Here is a 27824-nt window from a genome sequence, read left to right on the forward strand (position 1 = left end):
GCCATTTTGGCTCTATATTATACACCACCATCAGCCTGTACCGTTGACACCAGGAAGGATGGGGCCATTGACTCATGCATTTTACACCAATTCCTGACTCTGCCATCAGCATGATGCAAAAGGCACAAGTATTCATCGGACCAGGCAATGTTTTTCCACTCCTCAGTTGTCCAGTGTTGGTGATCGCTACCCACTGGAGCAGCTTCTTCTTGTTTGTAGCTGATAGGAGTGGAACCCTGTGTGGTCGTGGTCTTCTGCAATAGCCCATCCGTGACAAGGACCGACTAGTTGTGTGTTCCGAGATGCAATTCTCCACAACACTATTGTACTGCACCATTATTTGCCTTTTTGTGGTCTTCCTGTTAGGTTGCACAATTATTTCCATTCTCCTTCGACCTCTCTCATCAAAGCTTTTTTTTGGCCCACAGGACTGCCGCTGACTTAATGTTTTCTGTTTGTCGTACCCTTCTCGGTAAACTCTAGACACTGTTGTGCGTGAAAATCCCAGGAGGACGCCGTTTCTGAGATACTGGAACTGCTGCTCCGAGAAATGTGGTGAAATGCTAGGGCCGATTTTTATATATATTTTTTGTCAGCCCCTGAGTTAAATCCATTTATAATTATCATCATGCATCACTTGTGTCCCAATCTTCATATTAGTTTCACTTTGGTCTTCCAACAACATGCGGGGGAAACCGCACAATAGCCGATTAACTGCGACGTGAATCGCCTGTATCCAGTAGCCTATATCCTCGGTATAGCCCCATCTCCCCTAATCTGCATCGGATGCACTCATAAATGCCCTGCTACTCAGAACACGTTTCAGAGATAATAGTGCAAGACTGGTTATTTTCCTGTGTTTGGTCTGGACTGCATTCTCACCTGCAGAGAAACGCACTACGGTACGAATTGAATCAGACTACCCTTTTTGAGCGAACCATGGTGCGTTGTTTGCAGATAGTGTTCACACCAGTCCAAGCTAACGAAACGAAGGGGGCAAATGCACCAGAGTTCGGAAAAACCGCACCAATCCACCCAGGCTGCCATTATTAACTAAATTGTCAGCCACTCCGGCCACCTGTGGTGGCTCCACTTTTGCAGCAGGGGCCTCATCCAAGCACAGGAAGCTATACTGAGCCCCTCACCAGAGCAGTATGCCCAGTTCTCCCCCTGGCCCCTGTGTCCAGCGACTTGGGGGAAGTCTAACGTATGCTCAGTCTGTTCTGCTCTCACCTATTTGGCCAGGGACCTTGGCAAAGAGTCCGCAAATGTTGACCACAAACAGAGTACCAATAACTGCAGATAATCCTATGCCCACTTTAATACAGACGAGCCCCTCTGTTAATATAGCTGAAGGAGACACAAGAAAGCAGATGGAACTCCTCAAAACCCACCAAAACAAGCCTTAATCCTTGGGGGAATGCTCTGTGGAGCAATGAAACAAAATTAGATATCTTTGGCAATACAGATTAGTGCTGTGTTTACTGACAACCCAATTGAGCATTCACTGAAAATAACCAAAAAGCAACATACAAAAAAAGTTTGTGTTTGTACTTGGTCATGTCAAATTATAATATTTTACCTTTACAATGACTGTACATATTACATTAGGAACAGATTGTCCATCCATTCTATAAACCACAGGAAAAGTATTTATTGAACAAAGGAACAACAAAGTAACGTAGAAGAGCAACAATGGTACACGTACAAAATGGCAGCAGTTGAAATGATCAAAGTTTAAAAATGATTGATGAATGAGCATCGAGTCCGTCTTTGGCATTTCTTGACATTCTTTGACACTGAGTGACAGTGATTGTAGGCGTGTGTGCACGTGTGTCTAGATTTCACTATTCTCCATCAGACATGGGACAGTTAGTTGGAGAAAGAGGGGTCAGATCTGAAAGAGAAAACACAACAGAAACTGGAGTACATAAAACCAAGTAATAACATTTACTGGGATCAATAAAGTTAATTTCAAAATTATTATATTAAAAGACTGGAAAGGTCTCTGATGTAGAAGGACCTTTCATAGAAATAGAACATATAGTTGAAGTCGGAAGTTTACATACACCTTAGCCAAATACATTTAAACTCAGTTTTTCCCCATTCCTGACATTTAATCCTAATAAAAATTCCCCGTCTTAGGTCAGTTAGGATCACCACTTTATTTTAAGAATGTGAAATGTCAGAATAATAGTAGAGAGAATGATTTATTTCAGCTTTTATTTCTTTCATCACATTCCCAGTGGGTCAGAATATTACATACGCTCAATTAGTATTTGGTAGCATTGCCTTTAAATTGTTTAACTTAAGTCTAAACATTTCGGTAGCATTCTACAAGCTTCCCACAATAAGTTGGGTGAATTTTGGCTCATTCCTCCTGACAGAGCTGATGTAACTGAGTCAGGTTTGTAGGCCTCCTTGCTCGCGTACACTTTTTTAGTTCTGCCCACAAATTGTCTATAGGATTGAGGTCAGGGCTTTGTGATGGCTACTCCAATACCTTGACTTTGTTGTCCTAAAGCCATTTTGCCACAACTTTGGAAGTATGCTTGGTGTCATTGTCCATTTGTAAGACCCATTTGCGACCAAGCTTTAACTTCCTGACTGATGTTTTGAGATGTTGCTTCAATATAGCCTCATAATTTTCCTACCTCATGACGCCATCTATTTTGTGAAGTGCACCAGTCCCTCCTGCAGCAAAGCACTCCCACATGATGCTGCCACCCCCGTGCTTCACGGTTGGGATGGTGTTCTTTGGCTTGCAAGCCTCCCCCTTTTTCCTCCAAACACAACAATGGTCATTATGGCCAAACAGTTATATTTTAATTTCATCAGACCAGAGGACATTTCTCAAAAAATTACGATCTTTGTCCCCATGTGCAGTTGCAAACCGTAGTAGGGCTTTTTTTATGGCGGTTTTGGAGCAGTGGCTTCTTTCTTGCTGAGCGGCCTTTCAGCTTATGTCGATATAGGACTTGTTTACTGTGGATATAGATACTTTTGTACCGGTTTCCTCCAGCATTTTCACAACTTCCTTTGCTGTTGTTCTGGGATTGATTTGCACTTCTCGCACCAAAGTACGTTCATCTCTAGGAGACAGAACGCGTCTCCTTCCTGAGTGGTATGACGGCTGCGTGGTCCCATGGTGTTTATACTTGCGTACTATTGTTAAAACAGATGAATGTGGTACCTTCAGGCATTTGGAAATTGCTCCCAAGGATGAACCACACTTGCGGAGGTCTATAATTATTTTTCTGAGGTCTTGGCTGATTTCTTTAGATTTTCCCATGATGTCAAGCAAAGAGGCACTGAGTTTGAAGGTAGGCCTTGAAATACATCCACAGGTACACCTCCAATTCAAATTATGTCAATTAGCCTATCAGAAGCATCTAAAGTCATGACATTTTTAAATTATTTTTTCAATTTAATTTTACCCCCTTTTCTCCCCAATTCAGTGGTATCTAATTGTTAGTAGCTACTATCTTGTCTCATCGCTACAACTCCCGTACGAGCTCGGGAGAGACGAAGGTTGAAAGTCATGCGTCCTCCGATACACAACCAAACCAAGCCGCACTGCTCCTTAACACAGCGCATCCAACCCGGAAGCCAGCCGCACCAATGTGTCGGAGGAAACACCGTGCACCTGGCAACTTTGGTTAGCGTGCACTGCGCCCGGCCCGCCACAGGGGTCGCTGGTGCGCGATGAGACAAGGGTATCCCTACTGGCCAATCCCTCCCTAACCCGGACGACGCTATGCTAATTGTGCGTCGCCCCTCGGACCTCCCGGTCGCGGCCGGTTACGACAGAGCCTGGGCGCGAACCTAGAGTCTCTGGTGGCACAACCCTTAACCACTGCGCCACCCGGGAGGCTGTCATGACATCATTATCTGGAATTTCCCAAGCTGTTGAAAGGCACAGTCAACTTAGTGTATGTAAATCTCTGTCCCACTGGACTTGTGATACACTGAATTATTAGTAAAATAATCTGTCTGCAAACAATTGTTGGAAAAATTACTTGTGTCATGCACAAAGTAGATGTCTTAACTGAGTTGCCAAAACTATAGTTTGTGAACAAGAAATTTGTGAAGTGGTTGAAAAACAAGTTTTAATGACTCCAGCCTAAGTGTATGTAAACTTCTGATTTCAACTGCATGAGAGGAGTTATGATGAAGATGTGCTTAATGCATCAATTGTGATTTTAGTATTTTTTTTTAGTATTCAGAAAGTATCACACCCCTTGAATTTTTTAAACATTTCCCTATTATTCTTTTCAAAGTTCTTCAAGCTCTGTCAAATTGGTTGTTGATCATTGCTAGACAACCATTTTCAGTTTTTTTTTTGCAGTATTACTTTAGTGCCTTGTTGCAAACAGGAATATAATATGTTTTTGCATTTTTTTATTCTGTATACTGTAGGCTTCCTTCTTTTTACTCTGTCAATTAGGTTAGTATTGTGGAGTAACTACAATGTTGTTGATCCATCCTCAGTTTTCTCCCATCACAGCCATTCAACTTTGTAGCTGTTTTAAAGTCACTATTGGCCTCATGGTGAAATCCCTGAGCGGTTTCCTTCCTCTCCGGCAACTGAGTTAGGAGACGCCATCCAAAGTGTAACTAATAACTGCTTTTTTTACCCATCTACCAATAGGTGCTGTAACGTGTGCACTAATAAATTGGGACGCAAGTACAGGGAGTGAATTTAATTAATAAGCAAACATGGATCGAAAACAAGAAAAACGAGTAGCGTACAGACATAAAACACAGGAACAGAATCAATAATGCCTGGGGAAAGAACTAAAGGGAGTGACATACTGTATATAGAGGAGGAAATCAGGAAGGTGATGGAGTCCAGGTGAGTCTCATGAAGTGCAGGTCTACGTAACGACGTGTCGGCTGAGGCATGGGATCCTGAAAAGCCAGCTACTTATTAAATTTGCACTCCATGTACTTGCTTCCTCACTCCCAGTGTACACGTTACAGAATAACGCCTCAAAGGGAAGCAACAGGATTTTTTTACTGGTGACGTGGGGTCCAAGAGCAGCTCCCGAAGCAACCGGGATGCCTCAGCTGGCTCGATAGGTTCACAAGCCTCGGTTGGCTCGTCGGGCTTCCATGCCTAAAACAGGTTCCCGAGCCTCGGTTGGCTCGTCGGGCTTCCATGCCTAAAACAGGTTCCCGAGCCTCGGTTGGCTCGTCGGGCTTCCATGCCTAAAACAGGTTCACGAGCCTCGGTTGGCTCGTCGGGCTACCATGCCTAAAACAGGTTCCTGAGCTTCAGCTGGCTCTACAGGTTCCCGAGCCTCAGCTGGCTCTACAGGTTCCCGAGCCTCAGCAGAAGCGATTGGCCTGCTCCTGGTCCCTCAGGACCATCCCTATGGTCGGCGTCCTGCGGCTGGTGCCGCGTGTCAGGGATGGGGTCCTCCACTCTGGCGCTATTGTTGCCAGTTTACTCATTATTACGCACTATTACGCACACCTGTGCCTCATGAGACTTACCTGGACTCATCACCTTCCTGATTACCTCCCCTATATCTGTCACTCCCTTTGGTTCTTTCCTCAGGCATTATTGACTCTGTTTTTGTTTCATGTCTGTGTGCTTTTCATGTTTCTTGTTTTGTAATGTTATTTATTATTACATTTGTACTCCCTGTACTTGTTTCCCGACTCCCAGCGTACACGTTACTAGTGCCCTTCTTTGCAAGGAATTGGAAAACCTCCCTTGTCTTTGTGGTTGAATCTGTATTTGAAATTCACTGCTCGACTGAGGGACCTTACAGATGTGTGGGGTACAGAGATGAGGTCTTCATTCAAAAATCATGTTAAACACTATTATTGCAAAAAGAGTGAGTCTATGGAACTGCCATAACAAAGGGGTTGAATTCTTAATGAATTTGTACAAATTTCTAAAAACATAATACCACTTTGACATTATGTGGTATTGTGTGTAGGCCAGTGTCCAAACATCTCAATTTAACCAATTTCTTCCCCTGTCCTCTCTTCTAAACAAACCCTCAAATCAGTGAGCTAACTTAGAACAAATTAAATAGTGCAGTCAAATTTAACATGGTAAATTTATAAGCTCGAATAAGAATTATATAGAAAGGGCTATTTTTTGGTTTCAGTGTAGATGTAGATTATAATATACAACATTTTCACATAAACAAATAGTTATGTAAAAGTGTAACACAGATTTTTGCCTTCTGGTATCCCAACAGCTGAAAGCTATATGAGTATTTAGCGAATAACTTTGCCGGTGGTTTCTGAAATGTTCCCACTGCCGTTTTGATTTCGTAATTGAAATAAATATCATCCTCCTTCTTCCCTGGCCTTTTCTAAATAGGTGTATTTACATTGCTCAGTTGAGAATTTTAAAATCGAGGTTGTTACATTCTAATCGCTGGGCCTTGGTATCAGGCTGTCATGTTCGCGCTAATGTGTCTCATTACTGAATGAATGACGTCAATGGATGAATGGCCGATAGATCACGTGATCAACATTTAATTTGAGTTAACTGAATGATGAGAACGACTGGGAGAGGATAGAGGGTGATTGAATTCCTCTTTCCCACACAACAGCTCACATTTTGGTAGGCTATTTGTTTGTCAACTTGTCTAAAATTAGAGACATGCAGCTACTCTTCTGTCATTATGTGTGGCTTTAGAATACCAAATAAACACTTGCTCAACAGAATAAATGCTTCAATATAGTTAGTCATTTCTGCTTCTTTCACGTACAATCAGCACCTTCACACTCGGTCGCTAACCATGCATTCACATTCTCTCAAGATGCTGAAATAAATAAATAATTTCTCCACTCCTGTTCTCAGGTCAAATTGGGGTATAATTTCCCCCCAAAACGTGGTTTTGGAACACTTAAAATGTAAAAACATGGTTTTGGAACACTTAAAATGTAAAAACATGGTTTTGGAACACTTAAAATGTAAAAACATGGTTTTGGAACACTTAAAATGTTAAAACGTGGTTTTGGAACACTTAAAATGTTAAAACATGGTTTTGGAACACTTAAAATGTAAAAACATGGTTTTGGAACACTTAAAATGTAAAAACATGGTTTTGGAACACTTAAAATGTAAAAACATGGTTTTGGAACACTTAAAATGTAAAAACATGGTTTTGGAACACTTAAAATGTAAAAACATGGTTTTGGAACACTTAAAATGTAAAAACATGGTTTTGGAACACTTAAAATGTTAAAACGTGGTTTTGGAACACTTAAAATGTAAAAACGTGGTTTTGGAACACTTAAAATGTAAAAACATGGTTTTGGAACACTTAAAATGTTAAAACGTGGTTTTGGATGTTGTTTTACCAGTTGTCAGGATGTCACAATGGTCCCAGTTGTTCTTACACCATTTTAAGTAAAGTAATGAAATAGTATGGTGGTTTTACAGTTAGTGGTACACTGTTCAGCTAAAGTATGACACATTTACATTTAAGTCATTTAGCAGACGCTCTTATCCAGAGCGACTTACAAATTGGACACCTGGCATTTGAACACATAACCTTTGGATTTGAGATGCACTGATCTTTCTGCAGCGCCACAAATTCTGTAACACTCCTATACATATTCATGACCTATAATACATCTCTGCACTTAGCAAAATAGTTCCATCTATGCTGCTGTTTTAGTTTGTTTATCTGACTATTCTCTCATCATTGATTTAATTGAATTATTTCAGTAATTTGAGGGTTTTCTGTGTAGTTGTCTAATGTTGGTGAGGCATATTATTCTGTTTTAATGTTACTCCTGAATAACTAGGATAAATATCATATTTTTTGTTTATTTTAAGAATACGAATACAGGTGAATTCAGTTATTAACACAGGTGTGGTGGCGTAGCAGAAAGATCTGAATGCTGTGAACCAAGAGTTTGAGTGTTCAAATCCCAGGTGAGGACAAGTTCAATAATTACTGTATAAAAAAAACATACACAATGTAAGCTAAAAGCACTAAAGTCACTGTGAGAATCATAACGACAAATTTTTGTTTTCACGTGAAATCTCACATGTGAAGTGTTCCAAAACCACAAAACCGTGTTTTCTGTGAGGGTGTACAGCAAGAAATGCTTAATTCTGCAGGAATTAATATTATATGTGGTGGATCGACTAACCTTTTCCCAAAAGCATTTGGCGATTGACATGTAGGACTATTGGAGGGCGGACAGTTAGGGCCTAAAGCTCAGGCTTATGCAGAAATGGCAGATACACATAATGAAAGAAAACCTCAGTGTAGCCTATAGATATAAATTGCACAAGAATTGTACATTTATGGATTTTTTTTTATGCATCGTTTTCTCTTTATTCAACCCGCCCGCAACCCACCCAAATTGCAAGTAGCCTAATGGGGGCGAGTTGACAACTCAGCTCATCCAGGCAAACACAAACAGTGTTACACGGAACCCAAACCGGCTGTGAGCGTGCGCCATCGTGCATAAATGTATTTTGTCCCCCCACACGAAACGAGGTCACGACACGCAGGCTAAAATATCAAAACAAACTCTGAACGAATTATATTAATTTTGGGACAGGTTGAAAAACATTCAACATTTATGGCAATTTAGGCTAGCTAATTTGTCCTTTATAGCTAGCTTGCTGTTGCTAGCTAATTTGTCCTGGGATATAAACATTGAGTTGTTATTTTACCTGAAAGGTCCTCTACTCCGCCAATTAATCCACACATAAAAGGTCAACCGAATCGTTTCTAGTCATCTCTCCTCCTTCCAGGCTTTACTTCTTTTGACTTTATATCGCCATTGGCAGCTTTCATAAATTAGGTGCATTACCACCACTGACTTTGTTCGTCTTTCAGTCACCAATGTGGGTATAACCAATGAGGAGATGGCAAATGGGTACCTTCTTCTATAAACCAATGAGGAGAGGCAGGACTTGCAGCACGATCTGCATCAGAAATAGAACTGACTTCTATTTTAGCCCTTGGCAACACAGACGCTCGTTGGCGCGCGCAATAATGGAATAACATAGATTTCTAAATTTATTTTGCGATGCGAGCGTTGTAGTTAGCCTGTTATTGTTTTTCACACTTTGTGACAAAGGATACATACAGGGCATTCGGAAAGTATTCAGACCCCTAGACTTTGTCCACGTTTTGTTACGTTACAGCCTCATTCTAAAATTGATTAAATAAAACATTTCTCATAAATCTACACAAAATACCCCATAATGACAAAGTGAAAATGTGTGAATTTTTGAACATTTCTAAAATAAAATAAAAATGATCTCACATTGATAGGGTTCACTTAAGGACATTCAGAGATTGTCCCGAAGCCACCCCTGCGTTGTCTTGGCTGTGTGCTTAGGGTCTTTGTCCTGTTGGAAGGTGAACCTTTGCCCCAGCCTGAGGTCCTGAGCGCCCTGGAGCAGGTTTTCATCAAGGATCTCTGTGCTTTGCTCCGTTCATCTTTCCCTCGATCCTGACTAGACTCCCAGTCCCTGCCTCTGAAAAACATCCCCCACAGCATGATGCTGCCACCACCATGCTTCACCGTAGGGATGGTGTCAGATTTCCTCCAGATGTGACGGTTGGCATTCAGGCCAAAGAGTTCAATCTTGGTTCATTTGACCAGACTATCTTGTTTCATGGTCTGAGAGTCTAGGTGCCTTGTGGCAAACTCCAAGCCGGCTGTCATGTGCCTTTTACTGAGGAGTGGTTTCCATCTGGCCACTCTACCATAAAGGCTTGAATGATGGAGTGCTGCAGAATCTTGGTGGTTCAAACTACCATTTAAGAATGAGGGAGGCCACTGTTTTTGGGGACCTTCAATGCTGCAGACATTTTTTGGTAACCTTCCCCAGATCTGTGCCGACGCAATCCTTCGACCTCATGGCTTGGTTTCTGCTCTGACGTGCACTGTCAATTGTGGGACCTTATATAGACAGTTGTGTGCCTTTCAAAATCATGTCCAAACAATTGAATTTACCACAGGTGGACTCCAATCAAGTTGTAGAAACATCTCAAAGATGATCAAAGGAAACAAGATGCATCTGAGCTCAATTTCGAGTCTCATAGCAAAGGGTCTGAATACTTATGTAAATAAGGTATGTTTGTCATATTTAATACATTTGCAAAAAAAAGGGGGGTTATTATGTGTAGACTTGATGAGGGGAAAAAATATTTAATCAATTTTAGAATAAGGCTGTAACGTAACAATGTGGAAAAAGTCAAGGGGTCTGAATACTTTCCGAATGCGCTATATGCCTCATCACAAATCTCGGAGATCTATGGACAGTTCCTTGGACTTCATGGTATAGTTTCTGCTCTGACATGCACTGTAAGTTTCTTTATAAATCATGTCCAAACAATTGAATTGGCCATAGATGGACTCCAATCAAGTTGTAGTGACATCTATAATCAAGCTAATATTAGAAATAAATGGTAAATAAAAGGCCAGTATCAACTTCTTTTCATAAAGAAAAGGGAATACAGTGGGGCAAAAAATATTTAGTCAGCCACCAATTGTGCAAGTTTGCAAATAAATTCATTTAAAAAATCCTACAATGTGATTTGAGATTTTTTTCTCTCTTTGTCTGTCATAGTTGAAGTGTACCTATGATGAAAATTACAGGCCTCTCTCATCTTTTCAAGTGGGAGAACTTCCACAATTGGTGGCTGACTAAATACTTTTTTGCCCCACTGTACATCATCTCAAACTGCAGAAGTCAAATGATTTGTGCAGAGAAGCAAGCACCAACAAGCTGGAGAATGGAGTATATTTGATTGGCAAATTGCATATTATTACAAACCTTGACATCAACAAAATCATAACATCTGGTCTGCATGTGACTGAACGAGTTACATTTGTACAGTAGGAAGCATGTTGCTTTTCTTTCCCGGGTATAGTCATTGTACTGTATGTAGCCTGTATGTAGCCTACTCCTGCCCAGTTCTTAATTCACAATTGGAAGATTATTATTATTAGGCTATCAAATACTATAAAATAAATATTCACAATTGCATGGCATGATGACCTCTGCTCAGCTTCAAATGCCCTCATTAGTAATTAGAGTATATTTGCTCAAAGATGCCCACTGATGGTTTGGATAAGCATTAACGGCAAGCACTGTAATGCACCATAAAACAGTACCGTGAAGAAACTTTTGATTGAAGAACCACAGGGTACAAAACATTAGGAACATAGACTGAACAGGTGAAAGCTGACCAGGTTCATCCCTTACTGATGTCGCCTACACTTCAGTCAGTGTAGACGAAGGGAAAGAGACAGGTTAAAGAAGGATTTTTAAGCCTTGAGAAAATTGATATATATATTACATATTGTGTGTGTGCCATTCAGAAGAAAGACAAACTATGTAAGTGCCTTTGAATGGGGTATGGTAGTAGGTGCCAGTTGCACCGGTTTGAGTGTGTCAAGAACTGCATTTGAAGAAGCATTTGAGTCAACATGGGCCAGCATGCCTTTAGACACCTTGTAGAGTCCATGCCCCGACAAATTGAGGCTGTTCTGAGGGCAAAAGGGGATACAACTCAATATTAGGAATTTGTTCCTAATGTTTTGTACAATCAGTGTATGTCTGTATGCAACCTTACCTCTGAGAATGGGCGGAGGACGTGTGGGTTTTATCAAGTTACTCTGAGAGAGAGCGTCCACCATCCAGGAGAGGGCACTAGAACAATACTCCAACTTGGAACAAGAAAGAGGGGATGGGGGCGAGAAGGAGAGAGAGGTTATTTTCCCTGACCCCCAAATCTAAAACTATACCTAACCCTAATTCTAACCCTAAAACTTACCCCTAAGCCTAAAATAGTATTTCTCCTCGTGGGGACAGGCAAAATATCCACACTTGTCTGAATTTTCCTTGTTTTACTATTCTTGTGAGGACTTCTGGTATCCACAAGGAAAGTTAAACCTAAACGGATGGTGACCGGGGATTCGACCGGAGTGGCAGACCTAGAGGCACAGGCGTTATGGGGTAAGAACTCAAAAGCTCCGCTCCTCCACACACACAAAGCCATCCCCCCCTTTAAGGACCACTGAAACTTGTTGCCACTGGGCATATAAGGCTGTGTGTGTGTGTGTGTGTGTGTATGTATGCTGTGACCAGTGGCAGCGGCCCAGGCTGACACTGACCTCGGTCTCTAGCACTCTCAGCCTGCGGTTGTGGTCCTGGATCTTTACCATCTGCTTTAGGACACTGTCCACCCTTCAACATAGGACCACAAGACAGGTTAGGGGTCAATTCAAGAATTGAACTGAAGTCCTATTCATGAAAAAAATAACTGAATTGAACCAATCCCTAACACAGGAGTACCAATCTCTTTGGTGCAATTTTCAGAAGAATGTCATACACTTTCACAACACTTAGTTTTGAAACAAATGCCTTTTTAATGATCTGTTTTGTACTAAGCACATTTTCAATTACTAAGTACACTCAAAATCAGTCACTTTTTCACCGAGCTTAGTCAGTGTTTCATCTAAAAGTACACATTGCAAAATATAGTTCTTATAAAGTAATTGCTGGCCTTCTAGGCAGAGTTGCAAAGAAAAAGCTATATCTCAGCCTGGCCAATAAAAAGAAAAGATTAAGATGGGCAAAAGAACACAGACACAGGACAGAGGAACTCTGACTAGATGGCCAGCATCCCAGAGTCGCCTCTTCACTGTTGACGTTGAGACTGGTGTTTTGTGGGTACTATTTAATGAAGCTGCCAGTTGAGGACTTGTGAGGCATCTGTTTATCAAACTAGACACTCTAATGTGCTTGTCCTCTTGCTCAGTTGTGCACCGGGGCCTCCCACTACTCTTTCTATTGTGGTTAGAGACAGTTTGCACTGTTCTGTGAAGGGAGTAGTACACAGCGTTGTACGAGATCTTCAGTTTCTTGGTAACTTCTCGCATGGAATAGCCTTCATTTCTCAGAACAAGTATAGGCTGACAAGTTTCAGAAGAAATGTCTTTGTTTCTGGCAATTTTGAGCCTGTAATCGATTTTAACAAGGCTAATCTGAAAACAAGACTCCCTAAATTTTATCAGCATATCGATTGCGCAACCAGGGGTGGAAAAACCTTGGATCACTGTTACTCTGACTTCCGCGACGCATATAAGGCCCTGCCCCGCCCCCCTTTCGGAAAAGCTGACCAGGACTCCATTTTGCTGATACCTGCCTACAGACAAATTTTAAAAAGAAGCTCCTACGCTGAGGTCTGTCCAACGCTGGTCCGACCAAGCTGACTCCACGCTCCAAGACTGCTTCCATCACGTGGACTGGGACATGTTTTGTATTGCGTCAGATAACAACATTGACGAATACGCTGATTCGGTGTGAAAGTTCATTAGAACGTGCGTTGAAGATGTCGTTCCCATAGCAACGATTAAAACATTCCCTAACATTGATGGCAGCATTCGCGTGAATGAAACGGCAGCATTGGCAGCATTCGCGTGAATGAAACTGAAAGCGCGAACCACTGCTTTCAATCAGGGCAAGGTGTCGTAACATGACTGAATACAAACAGTGCAGCTATTCCCTCCGCAAGGCTATCAAACAAGCTAAGCGTCAGTATAGAGACAAAGTAGAATCTCAATTCAACGGCTCAGACACAAGAGGCATGCACGCCCAATTTTTCAGTTTTTGATTTGTTAAAAAAGTTAGAAATATCCAATAAATGTTGTTCCACTTCATGATTGTGTCCCACTTGTTGTTGATTCTTCACAAAAAAATACAGTTTTATATCTTTATGTTTGAAGCCTGAAATGTGGCAAAAGGTCGCAAAGTTCAAGGGGGCCGAATACTTTCGCAAGGCACTGTATATATGAACAATACATACATTGTTTTGTATCAATGATTGTGAAATATGTCTTCGATGATCACACCTTTGACCACACATGGGATAGAAATTATGGAAATTCAGTTGATGGGTAGTGCAAGTGTATTGTGTAATGTGAGAACAGTATAATGTACTGTAATTTACAGTACTGAATCATACTACATTCAAAAGGCAATTTTGAAACATTGGATATACTGGTTAGATTTCATTATGTTGTGTTTTGGTGTTTAAATCAATATTCTCATGGAATATCACAGTTAACGTATATTTTGGATCAATGGTTGTGTGGTGAAAGGTCTCTCCAAACAAAATTAATGCACAAATCAAGGTTAAATATAAGACTTGCTGCATTACAAGTGGTACCAGTTTGGAGAGTTGTACTAAGAGTTTTGAAAATTCACCACATACTTTTGAAAATAGCACCAAAGCAAAACAAACTAAAGCTGTTAAATTAATCTGGTATTCAGTATATGACATAAATAAGTGACTGAGGGGGAGAGATGTCTCACTTGATGGAGGTGCGTTTGAGTCTCTCCGAGTCGCTCTCTCTCTCTCGTTTGTTCTGGGCAGAGAGTATATTCTCCTTCTGGATGGCCTCCCACATGTTTAGTTTACTGGCCTGCCTACCATGGATCTCCAGAACTGAAGGAGAGATAGAGGAGAGGAAAAGAGGGGGATTTGGAAGAAGATAAAACATTTTTTAAATTTTTTTATATTCAGCTATAATCTTGGACGACAAAGGGAGTGGACTTCTAAAATGCTAGTAATTTAGCAATATACAACTATGAGCATTTTCATTTCACAATTCATCACATCTCTAATGGCTCCCCTCCCTCCCTCCCCATCTCTTCTCACCAAAGTGTTTGATCTTGAGGGAGGGGATCCTGCGGATGCGCCTCTTGATGAAGAGGTGGAGGTGGGAGATGATGATGAAGGGTGGCGCCAGGCAGGGTCTGGAATGGTACTCCAAGATAAGCTTGTAGCGCTGAAACTTCCAGTAGGTGTCGCTGTTCTCCTGCACTTTTGAGAACGTATGACTGCAGTGACGAGAGAGAGCCAGCCACAGTTAAATGTTACCAGCCAGAATATCAGTGAATACATTGCATTCGGAAAGCATTCTGACCCCTTGACATTTTCCACATTGTTACATTACAGCTTTAATGCAAAATATATATTTTTAAATGTCCTCAATCTACACACAATAACCCATAATGACAATTTTAAAAACGTGTTTTTAGAAGAAAAAAATAAATATTGAAAACACTGAAATCGGGGCCTCCCGGGTGGCGCAGTGGTCTAGGACACTGCATCGCAGCGGTCTAGGACACTGCATCGCAGCGCAAGCTGTGCCACCAGAGACTCCGGGTTCGAGCCCAGGCTCTGTCACAGCCGGCCGCGACCGGGAGGTCCGTGGGTCGACGCACAATTGGCCTAGCTTCGCGTCCGGGTTAGGGAGTGTTTGGCCGGTAGGGATATCCTTGTCTCATCGCGCACCAGAGACTCCTGTGGCGGGCCGGGCGCAGTGCACGCCAACCAAGGTCGCCAGGTGCACTGTGTTTCCTCCGACACATTGGTGCGGCTGGATTCCGGGTTGGATGCGCGCTGTGTTAAGAAGCAGTGCAGCTTGGTTGGGTTGTGTTTCGGAGGACCCATGACTTTCGACCTTCGTCTCTCCCAAGCCCGTACTGGAGTTGTAGCGATGAGACAAGATACTAACTACTAACAATTGGGTACCACGAAATTGGGGAAGAAAGAGGGGGGTAAAGTTAAGAATTACAAAGAAGTTTTTAAACTGAAATCTCACATTTGCATAAGTATTCAGACCCTTTACTCAGTACTTTGTTGAAGCACCTTGGTAGCGATTACAGCCTTGAGTCTTCTTGCATATGACGCTACAAGCTTGGCAGACCTGTATTTGGGGAGTTTCTCCCACTTTTCTCTGCAGATCCTCTCAAGCTCTCTCAGGTTGGACGGGGAGCGTTACTGCACAACTATTTTCAGGTCTCTCCAGAAATGTTTGATCGGGTTCAAGTCCGGGCTCTGGCTGGGCCACTCAAGGACATTCAGAGAATTGCCCCGAAGCCACTCCTGCGTTGTCTTGGTTGTGTGCTTAGGGTCATTGTCCTGTAGGAAGGTGAACCTTCACCCCAGTTTCAGGTCCTGTTCGCCTGGAGCAGGTTTTTAATCAAGGATTTCTATTTTTCTGCGTTCATCTTTCCCACGATCCTGACTAGTCTCCCAGTCCCTGAAAAACATCCCCAAAACATGATGCTGCCACCACCATGCTTCACCGTAGGGATGGTGCCAGGTATCCTCCAGATGTGACGCTTGGCATTCAGGCCAAAGAGTTCAATCTTGGTCTCATAAGACCAGAGAATATTGTTTCTCATGGTCTGAGAGTCTTTAGGTGCCTTTTGGCAAACTCCAAGCGGGCTGTCATGTGCCTTTTACTGAAGAGTGGTTTCCGTCTGACCACTCTACCATAAAGGCCTGATTGGTGGAGTGCTGCAGAGATGGTTGTCCTTCTGGAAGGTTCTTCCATCTCCACAGAGGAACTCTAGAGCGCTGTCAGAGTAACCATCTGGTTCTTGGTCACCTCCCTGACCAAGGCCCTTCTCCCCTGATCGCTCAGTTTGGCCTGGTTCTCTGAAGATTCTTGGTGGTTTCAAACTTTTTCCATTTAAGAGTAAGAGAGGTCACTGTGTCCTTGGGGTACTTCAATGTGTAGAACGTTTTTGGTAACCTTCCCTTGATCTGTGCCTCCACACAATCCTATCTTGGAGCTCTACAGACAATTCCTTCAACCTCATGGCTTGGTTTTAGGCATGCACTATCCACTGTCGGACCTTATATAGACAGGTGTGTGACTTTCAAAATCATGTCCAATCAATTTACTACCGGTGGACTCCAATCAAGTTGTCGAAACATCTCAAGGATGATCAATGGAAACTGGATGCAGCTAAGTTCATTTTTGAGTCTAATAGCAGGGTCTGATTACTTATGTAAATAAGGTACGCGTTTTATTTTTTATACATTTGCAAACATTTCTAAAAACCTCTTTTCACTTTGTCATTATGGGGTATTGTGTGTTGATTGCTGATTCATAAAAATAAAAAATCCATTTTAGAATAAGGCTGTAACGTAACAAAATGTTGAAAAAGTCAAAGGGTCTGAATACTTTCCAAAGGCACTGCTTTGGTTTATTATAGTTTTTTATTGACGTTTTGGGCACAAATAAAAGCAGAGTCAGAAAAACATTTGGCATTTTGATAACACGCAATGATCGTGTCAAATAAGACACTTAAATTCAATCAAGTTGATTGAATTAAAATAGATCGAATTAGCTATAATTTATCAAATCAGATCAGTGGTTCTGAGAGAATAAACACAGTGAGGAACTAGATAAGAGGAAATCAGTCCACGGATTGGAGGGGCCTATTGAATAAGTGATGATCTGTTGAGGGGAACACAAAGAGAGTGAAACAGGGATATGGAGGGGGTGCTAGATGGGAAAGAAAGTGAAACCGGGACAGAGAGCGAGTAAAAGAGAGACAAAGAGAAAAAGAAGAACAGAGAGGGTGAAAGAAGGACAGAGCGAGAAGGTACGTTACCTGAACATGGCGATGAGCAGATTGACCAGGAGGATGTTGGTGACCAACAGGTAGATGACCAGTAGGATGACCACCAGCCAGTTGGCGTAGGTACTCATGCAAGGCTCTGCCCCTGCCTCGATCAGGGTTGCGTTATTGGTGCACTGTATCCCCTCCTCCAGTTTATCAGCTAAAGACAGAGAGACAGTGAGAAAAAGGGAGATGGAGGGAGAGAGGGAAGGGGGGGAGAGAGTGAGGGTTTGAAATATACTGAACAAAAATAAACGTAACATGCAACAATTTCAATGATTTTACTGAGTTACAGTTCATATAAGGAAATCAGTCAATTGAAATGAATTCATTTGGCCCTAATCTATGGATTTCAGATGACTGGGCAGGGGCGCAGCCATGAGTGGGCCTCGGGGAGCATAGGCCCACCAATTTTGGAGACTGGCCCATCCACTAGGGAGCAAGGCCCAGCCAATCAGAATGATCCACAAAATGGCTTTATTACAGACAGAAATACCCCTCTTGTTTCACCAGCTGGTGGCTGGTCTCAGACGATTCCGCAGGTAAAGAAGCCAGATGTGGTGGTGTGGTTACATGTGGTGTACGGTTGTGAGGCTGTTTGGATGTAATGCCAAATTCTCTAAAAAGACGTTGGAGGCGGCTTATGGTAGACAAATTAACATTACATTCTCTGGCAGCTCTGGTAGACATGCAGTCAGCATGCCAATTGCACACTCCCTCAAAACGTCGGTGGCATGTGACAAAACTGCACATTTTAGAGTGGCCTTTTATTGTCCCCATCACAAGGTGCACCTGTGTAATGATCATGCTGATTAATCAGCTTCTTGATATGCCACACCTGTTAGGTGGATGGATTATCTTGGCAAAGGAGAAATGCTCACTAACAGGCACGTAAACAAATTTGTGGAAAAAATTGAACATTTTGGAGATCTTCTAATTCAGCTCAGGACTAATATTTTACATGTTGTGTTTATAGTTTTGTTCAGTACAGATGGGATAAACTAGAGGGAGGGATGTGAAGAGAAAAGTCAACACAGACACCTTCACATGAAAAAACACATTTGTACACAAACATTGACTCACCATCCATTTCGTGTATGGGGATCTGTCCAAATATGTGTAGGTATGGCCTGTAGAACACTCTGCGAAAGATCCAATTGGGACGGGGGTCATAGGAGTAGAGCAGTGCCTGATTGGCTACGCCGTAGGCCATGAGCCACACCGCCAGGAAGAAGAGGAAGAAGAAGATGTCCTTCATCTACCAATCAGGAACAGAGGATGAGGAAAAGTATTGATAATTGAAATAACACTAAAGGACGTTTGCACAGACCTAAATGATGTCGACTCTAATACACTTTAATACAGACTCTCCTTTTAAAATACTTCAAAAGGAGTAGATATCGTCAGTGGTTAGCTTACCTTACCACACCACATGAGTGTGTTTATACACACAGTGTACAAAACATTATGAACACCTGCTCTTTCCATGACATACACTCATTGATGTCACCTGTTAAATCCACTTCAATCAGTGCAGATGAATGGGAGGAGGCAGGTTAAAGAAGGATTTGAGCCTTGAGGGTGCAACTCGATATTAGGCAGGTATTCTTAATGTTTTGTACACTCATTATGGCCAGCATTTGAAATGTTTACACAGTCTTCATCACAAGATCATGTTTCAGTCGACAAAGACCATCATCACAAATACTTAAAAGAATCACTTACCATGTTGCCGACGATGATGATCTTGGGTCCCAGTTGTTTGTGGATGGCGAAGATGTGGATGAGACGAAGGGTAAACACCATGTAGTCCACAGCAAACACAGCACGGCCAAACTCATAGGACCACAGGAACATTCTAGAACACAAACACCTGGTTATAGTCACAGGGTCACACAGTCACGAAGATAGACACACACATACAGTCAGCACGTTTATTAGGTACACAAAAATGGATCACTCCTATAGACAGCAAGTCACGTGGCCTACTATATAAAGCAGGCAGACAGGCATTGAGGCATTCAGTTACTGTTCGATTGAGCATTAGAAAGGGGAAAACGAGTGACCTAAGCGACTATGAGCTGTGCATGATTGCCGGTGCCAGGCGCGCATCATCCAGTATCTCAGAAATGGCCGTCCTCCTGGGCTTTTCACTGTTTACTGAGAATGGTGAGACAAACCAAAAAAATCCAGTCAGCGGCAGTCCTGTGGGTGACAACAGCTCATTGATGAGAGAGATCGAAGGAGAATCGTGCAAACTAACAGGTAGGCCACAAACAGACAAATAACGGGGCAGAACAACAGTGTTGTGCAGAATGGCATCTCTAAATGCACAACTCGTCAATACTTGTCACAGAGGGACTATTGAAGCAGACGACCACACCGGGTTTCGCTCCTATCAGCTAAAAACAAGAAGATACGGCTCTAGTGGGCACACAATCACCAACACTGGACAATTGAGGATTGGAAAAACATTGCCTGATCTGACAAATCCTGTTTCCTGTTGCGTCTTGCTGATGGCAGAGCCAGGATTTGGAGTAAGCAGCATTAGTTCATGGCCCGATCTTACCTGGTGTCAACGGTACAGGCAGGTGGTGGCGGTGTACTGGTGTGGCGAATGTTTTTCTGGCACACGTTACATCCCTTGATACCAACTGAGCAATGATTAAATGCCATGCCACGAATAATTCAGGCTGTCTGAGGCATTAGGGGGTGCGACCCGATGCTAGATGGGCGTAACCTAATAAACTGGCCACATATACACATCTAAATATGAAATATACACACCTGCAGCACATGCCCAGGGCAAAGAGTGAGATGGCCAAGATGTCACACTTATTCCACATGTCCTGGATGTAGAGACTCATCCTCTGATATATAGTGTTGCTGCCCACGAAGAACGTCTGCGAGAGAGGATGGTCATTAATATGAATTTATATGTTCTTACCTGTCAAATGTGTGTGTGTGTGTGATGCGTCCTACCTGTCGAATCTCCTCACAGACCATGGTGAAGACCCAGAAGTATAGAACAAACTCTAAGGTGGACGGGCCGTGAGGCGGCGGGGGCTTGAAGTCCAACAATAGGATATAAGCAAACAAGGAGAGGAACAGGAAGTACATCAGCACGTTGCCCAGGAACGAGGTGACGGGCGCAAACCAGAACTCCCTCCAGCGCTGCAGTATGAAGGGCCTCTTGGGATTGGAGGCACCTTTCAGTTTGGCCCTTAAAGCAGCATATTCCTCAGCATCCTCTTCCCTGTGAGGAAAATAATGAGAATAATTATTGTGTGCGTGTGTGTGTGTGTGTGTGTGTGTGTGCTTACGTTTGCATGATGTCGGCGAGGGAAAACACGGTGGCATCTCCTCCATCCAGACTCTCTGTGTCCCGACCATGAGTCACCTCCTCAGACTTCCCCTCCTCCTCCTGTTCCCTGAAAGAGAGAGAGAGAGAGACCTGACTGACTGACAGAGAGAGGCGCAGAGTGAGGAAACTTTCCTTCGTCGCCATCTTCTCTGTATCCTTCCAATTTCTCTAATATTCCACATATTGGAAATTGGATTGATACAATAGAAGATTGGCTGATAGTGAAAAAGGAGAAATTTGGAATGATACCATCGTACCGAGAGAAGAAGAAAAGCGGCGCATCACGTATTGGACATTTTTCTGAATCAACTTTCTCTTCAGCGCCGGTCAATCTTTTCCGTATTATTCCTATTTCTATGTACGCACTGCATGGGGAACATAAGGAAAGCTTAATGGATTGAAAATTGTCAGACAGACAGGTAGCCACTAACCTGAAAGTGATGAGGTTGGTGTAGATGAGGGGGGGTAAGAAGAAAGTGAGGACCAGTTTCCATACTTTCGTGCTCCTCTCCATGTCTCCCCACCATATCTGAGACAGCAGAGACTGTCAGAGGAAGAGGTAGAAGCAAAGGTAAGGCTCTGCACACTAGGTTCAATTTCCTCTTAGCAGAACTTGGTTAGGCGAAGCGAACGTCTGTGCTTCACATACTCCCTTAATAAAAGACATTCGCTTGAAAAATGAGAAAAAAATAGGCAATATTACTGTTTGTCCCTCTTGAGACGCCATAGCAACAGCATTGCCACTTCCTAAAATACACTTCCTCTCAGATAAATCAAGAAATCTGTCATTAAGAACCTGATAGTTACTCTGACAGAGCTCTAGAGTTCCTCTGTGGAGATGGGAGAACCTTCAAGAAGGGCAACCATCTCTGCAGCACTCCACCAATTAGGCCTTTATGGTAGAGTGGCCAGACGGAAACCACTCCTCAGTAAAAGGCACATGACAGCCCAAGTGAGTTTGCTAAAAGGCACCCAAAGGACTCTCAGACCATGAGAAACAAGATTCTCTTGCAAGGTGATGTTACATTTCTATTGGAATCCAGCCAATGTGGGGATAGCCAATATCTGGCATTTTTAATCCGCCGCAACCTGTATTCAGAATGAATGCAAAGGTAAGGAAGACTAAGCTATGAGACAGCCTAAAGCATCTAAATTGGAACAACCATTTCAGTAATGGGTGCAATAAGTCCAAGTAAGATATGGGATTAATTTAGAAAATGTTGTAATTTATATTTCAGTAGCATAAGATTAATTAATTACTCAAATCAATCTACAAGCACAAACATACACTACCGTTCAAAAGTTTGGGGTCACTTAGAAATTTCCTTCAAGAGGCGACTCCAGGATGCTGGCCTTCTAGGCAGAGTTCCTCTGTACAGTGTCTAGGGTTCTTTTGCCCATCTTAATATTTTCTTTTTATTGGCCAGTCTGAGATATGGCTTTTTCTTTGCAACTCTGCCTTGAAGGCCAGCATCCCGGAGTCATCCCTTCACTGTTGACGTTGAGACTGGTGATTTGCGGGTACTATTTAATGAAGCTGAGGACTTGTGAAGCGTTTATTTCTCAAACTAGACACTAATGTACTTGTCCTCTTGCTGAGTTGTGCACCGGGGCCTCCCACACCTCTTTCTAATCTGGTTAGAGCCCGTTTGCGCTGTTCTGTGAAGGAAGTAGTACACAGCCTTGTACCATATATTCAGTTTCTTGGCAATGTCTCGCATGGAATAGCCTTCATTTCTCAGAACAAGAATAGACTGAAGAGTTTCAGAAGTTCTTTGTTTCGAGCCATTATGAGCCTGTAATCAAACCCACAAATGATGATGCTCCAGATACTCAACTCGTCTAAAGAAGGACAGTTTTATTGCTTCTTTAATCAGGACAACAGTTTAACTGTGCTAACATAATTGCAAAAGGGTTTTCTAATGATCAATTAGCCTTTTAAAATTATAAACTTGGATTAGCTAACACATCATGCCATTGGAACATAGGAGTGATGATTGCTGATAATGGGCCTCTGTACACTTATGTAGATATTTCATTAAAAAAGCAGCCGTTTCCAGCTACAATAGTAATTTACAACATTAACAATGTCGACACTGTATTTCTGATCAATTTGATGCTATTTTAATGGACCCCCCAAAAAAATCTTTCAAAAACAAGGAAATGTCTAAGTGACCCCAAACTTTTGAACGGTAGTTTACATATTGAAACAAACAATTCTAAAACTCAACCTGCACAGAGGATGCTGGGAAATGTGATAATGATGTGTGGTTTTGGTTCAAAGCGATGTGTATGAGTTTCAGGCCCCTATATTAGTGTAAAACTAGGCCCTCAAAATAAGGCCTACTTTATGATAACATATTCGATTAGGATCTCACTTGGTGAAGTCCATAGAACTGAAAATGAATGAATGCAACAACCAAGCCTTTTTTACTGGAGAATTTGCTGCATGCATACGGAGGAGACGTGTGAATGCGCAAATGGAAGACAGAGGGGCGAGGGGAAGGGGATTCAGCTACACACACCTTGACCTCTGATTCCTGGGTTTAGTACAGACCTGCACGCCGTCATGGCTGAAGAAGAGGCGGGCGTCAGCTGCAGTGGCCATCTGCAGACAGGTAGCTCCGCCCCACACAGGAGACTTCCTTATAAGGAGGGTGAAGGAGCGTCTTTCACTGCTCTGGTAGCACTCACTGAACACGTCTAGGGAGATGATTAAAGGGTTAACACTCACTGAAGACTTCCAGAGAGTGAGGAAATGGGTCACAGGTTGTCAAATTAAGTTTCCCATTAGAAGTCTGGATATGTTTGCTTCAGTCCTCATCTTAAAGGTGTGAAAGTATTGCAAATGGTCTCAGACTGGGATGCCATCCAGCAGACTTTCAGAACAGGTGGTCCCTTGCGGTCTGATGCAGAACTGCTACAAAGCATTATGGGGTAACCTTCACTCAGAAAATACAAGCTGCTCACATGTATGTATAACAGAGTTGATAACCACTACATTGACATCATCACAGTACAAACACACAGCCAGGATAAGGCTAACGCACCAAGGGCCAAGTTCTCAAACTTCTGGGCCAGCTCCTTCATAGAGAGCTTGGTCTCCGTCTCACTCTCCAGCTTAGACAGTTCCCTCAGAATCTTACAGCCTGCCAGAGCACTGAGGACAGACTCCCCTGCCTGGAGGGGAGTGGGTAAGAGAGAGAGAGAGAAAGAGAAGCATTGTACATTGGTAAATTAAAGATAGACTCAGCAAGATGATGCAGATGCACAAAATAAATAGCAGTAGTGGGTCAATTTCCACAACAACTAAGAAGCGCGAGGCTAAACCACTCCACTGTTTCGGTCTGGGAGCTACCACGTTGTAGCAGCATGAAGCGAACCCCTGCACATGCACAGATACTCTGTGTGACTGTGTGAGAGGTTTTGCATTATGCTCATCAGAATATCTGCAGTTCTGCTCATGGCAATATAATTTCACTGAGTCTACCTTTAATGAATGGTCCATGTCATTTTCTACAGATTAGATTGTTGAGTGCGCACATTGTTTGACACTATCATTACAGCTGCCTGGTCCCATATATTCTTAACTGACTCACCTGGTCAGACCACTCCAGAGTGGCCTAAGGCACTGTATCTCAGTGCTAGAGGCGTCACCACAGACCCTGGTTCAATTCCAGGCTGTATCACAACCGGCCGTGATTGGGAGTCCCATAGGGCGGTGCACAATTGGCCCAGTGTCGTCTGGGTTAGGGTTTGGCCGGGGTAGGCCGTCATTGTAAATAAGATTTTTTTTCTTAACAGAGGTTAAATTAAACTGTTATTTAATAAATTACCCTCTCCCAGAAGTAGACGGCCATCTCGCTGCGGTTCTGCAGCACGGCCCAGATGAACAGAGAGGCCCAGGGAGAGAGACAGCGCTGCTCCTTGTATGTACACTCCTCCAGCAACAACTTTTTCATGTGCTGAGAGGGAGGATAGAGGGGGAATAGGGATATAAAGAGGGGGACGGGGTGAAGGAGAGGGAGAGAGTGAAGTAATCACAGTTACATTCTATGGCCAGTAATGCAGTGGTATCACCATAGTAGCATTGATTATTAAACTATATTGGTGGAGTCTACACTATCACTGCATCACTGTACCGTATCATTGAGAAAAGGCATTTGTAATTCATGTCTATGTAGAACAGTGGTGTGAGGGGACACTACTACAAACACTAGCTGCCTCCTAAATGACACCTATCCCCTATATAGTGCACTACTGGGCAGGTACCCTAGTAGTTAAGAGCGTTGGGCCAATAACCGAAAGGTTGCTGGTTCGAATCCCTGAGCCAGCAAAGTGGCAAAATCTGGTGATGAGCAAGGCAGTTAACCCCCAACAACAACTGCAGCCCCACACAGCTCTCTGATTTAGAAGGGTTGAGTTAAATGCGCACGACTCATTTTAGTTGAATGCATTCAGTTGTGCAACTGACTAGGTATCCCCTTTCCCTTCTTCTGACCAGGGCCCTGGTCAAAAGTAGTGCACTACTTATATATAGTGTCATTTGGAATGCAACCACTACCTTCAGTGCTCTCCTGGTGCTGGTGCTCTGGTCCAACTTCAGAGGTCTGTAGTAGAAGGGCTCACACACATCTCCCAGGATGTCCCATAGAAGCCTTGACATCTGAAGGGAGAGGCGAGAGTAAGTCACATAGAACTGAAATGACTACCCACATGAGAAAATACTATAGAATACTACAATACTTACTATAGAATGATGTAGTATACTATACTACACACAGTAGTAACCCTCGATCATGTGTAGTCCACTGTAGCATACTGTAGAATATTTACAACAGTAATGTCTGCAAAATCCCTACAGTCTGTAAAAACACTACACTTTTCTAACTATAGTAAATATTACCGTATTTAATTAGCATATACCCTGCCTATTCCCCTCCACCATATCCCAATTTGTGCCAACCATAAGTGAGAAACCAAATGCCAAGTATAGACAATATATTGTGTTCCCTACAGGCTATAGAAAATAGCAGAAGCGCTGAACTATCTGTTCAGATTATGGAAAATGTGCTCTTTTAGGTTATGGAAAATGTGCTATTTTAGTATTTCTCCACTAGGTTTCCTCAAGGAGAAAGTCTCCACTTCTATGTCAAAGTTAATAAAACTAAAACACTACAGTATATACTACAATCAGCAAAAGACACTACATGAATTACTATAGTACAGTGCATTCGGAAACTATTCAGGTCCCTTCCCTTTTTCCACATTTTGTTACGTTACAGCCTTATTCTAAAATGTATTACATGTTTTTTCCTCATCAATCTACACACAATACCCCATAACGACAAAGCTAAACCAGAAACTACAGTGAATACTATAGTATTTATACCATAGTTGTAACGGTCTTCTTCTTCCTCCTCTGAGGAGGAGTAGGAGAGATCGGACCAATGGGCAGCGTGGTAAGTGTCCATTTTAGTTTATTAAACTGAACACTAAAGAATACAAAATAACAAAGTGAATGATACAAACGAAAACCGAAACAGTCCTGAAATGTGAAACAAACATTACAACAGGAAACAATCACCCACAACTCAAAAGTGAAACCAGGCTACCTAAATATGGTTCTCAATCAGGGACAACGATAAACAGCTGCCTCTGATTGAGAACCATACCAGGCCTAACACAGAAATCCCAAATTATAGAAAAAGGAACATAGGACTGCCCACCCCAACTCACGTCCTGACCATACTAAAACAAAGACAAAACAAAGGAACTAAGGTCAGAACGTGACAATAGTATACTGTAGTATTTTTTCATGTGTTGAAGCAGATTTTCAAAAAAAGAAAAACATTTGATCAAATGCTCCTCAACTCCACACAGTGAGTGACCCCATACATCCCCTTTCCCCCTCCCTATTTTATCAATTTACCATTTAATTTCTCCACAAATACCTAATCACATCAGTACTTACAAAAAAAGGCTGTGGCTGTATATCCGACTGACGTCTTTTTCTCCATACTAAAGATGAGGAAGTTTCTGTGCATGTGTGGATCATGTTCTGCACATGTGTTTCTTGACCTCTACTTTACCCACACATTTTGTGGTCTCCTTCCCTTCACATTTCTCACTGCCAATCATGAATGATATTTTTTCAAGTTTTAGGCATCCCAATAATTTGATCTCAATCAGTTTCATGGGGATATGTACAGTAGCATCGCCTACCTGTGTATTTTGCCTAGTGGTGCACGCTGTTTTAGTCTTGGCCACATGAGAGAAGATGCTGTGGTGTTTTTGTCTTACAGTAACGTAATACCATGCCATTATATTCAGTTCTGTTGCGTAGAATACCATCATTATGTGATCTTGCAGACTTTGATTCAGGTATGATCTAACTTTATTAAACAAGTAGCATTTGCCAGAGTACAAACTTCTACAGATGCACCAAACTTCTACAGATGCACAATCGAGAGCATCCTGGCGGGCTGTATCACCGCCTGGTACGGCAACTGCTCCGCCCTCAACCGTAAGGCTCTCCAGAGGGTAGTGAGGTCTGCACAACGCATCACCGGGGGCAAACTACCTGCCCTCCAGGACACCTACACCACCCGATGTTACAGGAAGGCCATAAAGATCATCAAGGATATCAACCACCCGAGCCACTGCCTGTTCACCCCGCTATCATCCAGAAGGCGAGGTCAGTACAGGTGCATCAAAGCTGGGACCGAGAGACTGAAAAACAGCTTCTATCTCAAGGCCATCAGACTGTTAAACAGCCACCACTAACATTGAGTGGCTGCTGCCAACACACTGACACTGACTCAACTCCAGCCACTTTAATAATGGGAATTGATGGGAAATGATGTAAATATATCACTAGCCACTTTAAACAATGCTACCTTATATAATGTTACTTACCCTACATTATTCTTCTCATATGCATACGTATATACTGTACTCTATATCATCGACTGCATCCTTATGTAATACATGTATCACTAGCCACTTTAACTATGCCAC

At 42.5% G+C, this 27824-nt stretch overlaps 1 protein-coding gene across 3 annotated transcripts in view; it reads right to left on the reverse strand.

Moving 5' to 3' along the window:
* Positions 1 to 1629: 1629 nt before the first annotated feature.
* Positions 1630 to 27824, reverse strand: part of LOC135555957 (transient receptor potential cation channel subfamily M member 4-like) — an 87185-nt gene continuing 60990 nt past the window's right edge. For 2 of the 3 annotated variants that reach the window (XM_064988776.1, XM_064988778.1), the window contains exons 12-27: positions 25369 to 25470; positions 24641 to 24769; positions 23855 to 23984; positions 23362 to 23507; positions 21236 to 21348; positions 20764 to 20871; positions 20423 to 20696; positions 20228 to 20343; positions 19166 to 19298; positions 18524 to 18698; positions 17432 to 17600; positions 14676 to 14857; positions 14330 to 14462; positions 12127 to 12199; positions 11586 to 11679; positions 1630 to 1897 (exon numbers count right to left, since the gene is read on the reverse strand). In XM_064988776.1, coding sequence (XP_064844848.1) covers positions 1848 to 1897; positions 11586 to 11679; positions 12127 to 12199; positions 14330 to 14462; positions 14676 to 14857; positions 17432 to 17600; positions 18524 to 18698; positions 19166 to 19298; positions 20228 to 20343; positions 20423 to 20696; positions 20764 to 20871; positions 21236 to 21348; positions 23362 to 23507; positions 23855 to 23984; positions 24641 to 24769; positions 25369 to 25470 — 2127 coding nt within the window. In that variant the 3' untranslated portion in view covers positions 1630 to 1847. Of the gene's footprint in view, positions 1898 to 9217; positions 11500 to 11585; positions 11680 to 12126; positions 12200 to 14329; positions 14463 to 14675; positions 14858 to 17431; positions 17601 to 18523; positions 18699 to 19165; positions 19299 to 20227; positions 20344 to 20422; positions 20697 to 20763; positions 20872 to 21235; positions 21349 to 23361; positions 23508 to 23854; positions 23985 to 24640; positions 24770 to 25368; positions 25471 to 27824 lie in introns of those variants that run through there. The other variant, XM_064988777.1, reaches the window with a different exon arrangement.

This window comes from Oncorhynchus masou, chromosome 15 (assembly GCF_036934945.1).
Source record: "Oncorhynchus masou masou isolate Uvic2021 chromosome 15, UVic_Omas_1.1, whole genome shotgun sequence".
NCBI lineage: Eukaryota > Metazoa > Chordata > Actinopteri > Salmoniformes > Salmonidae > Oncorhynchus > Oncorhynchus masou.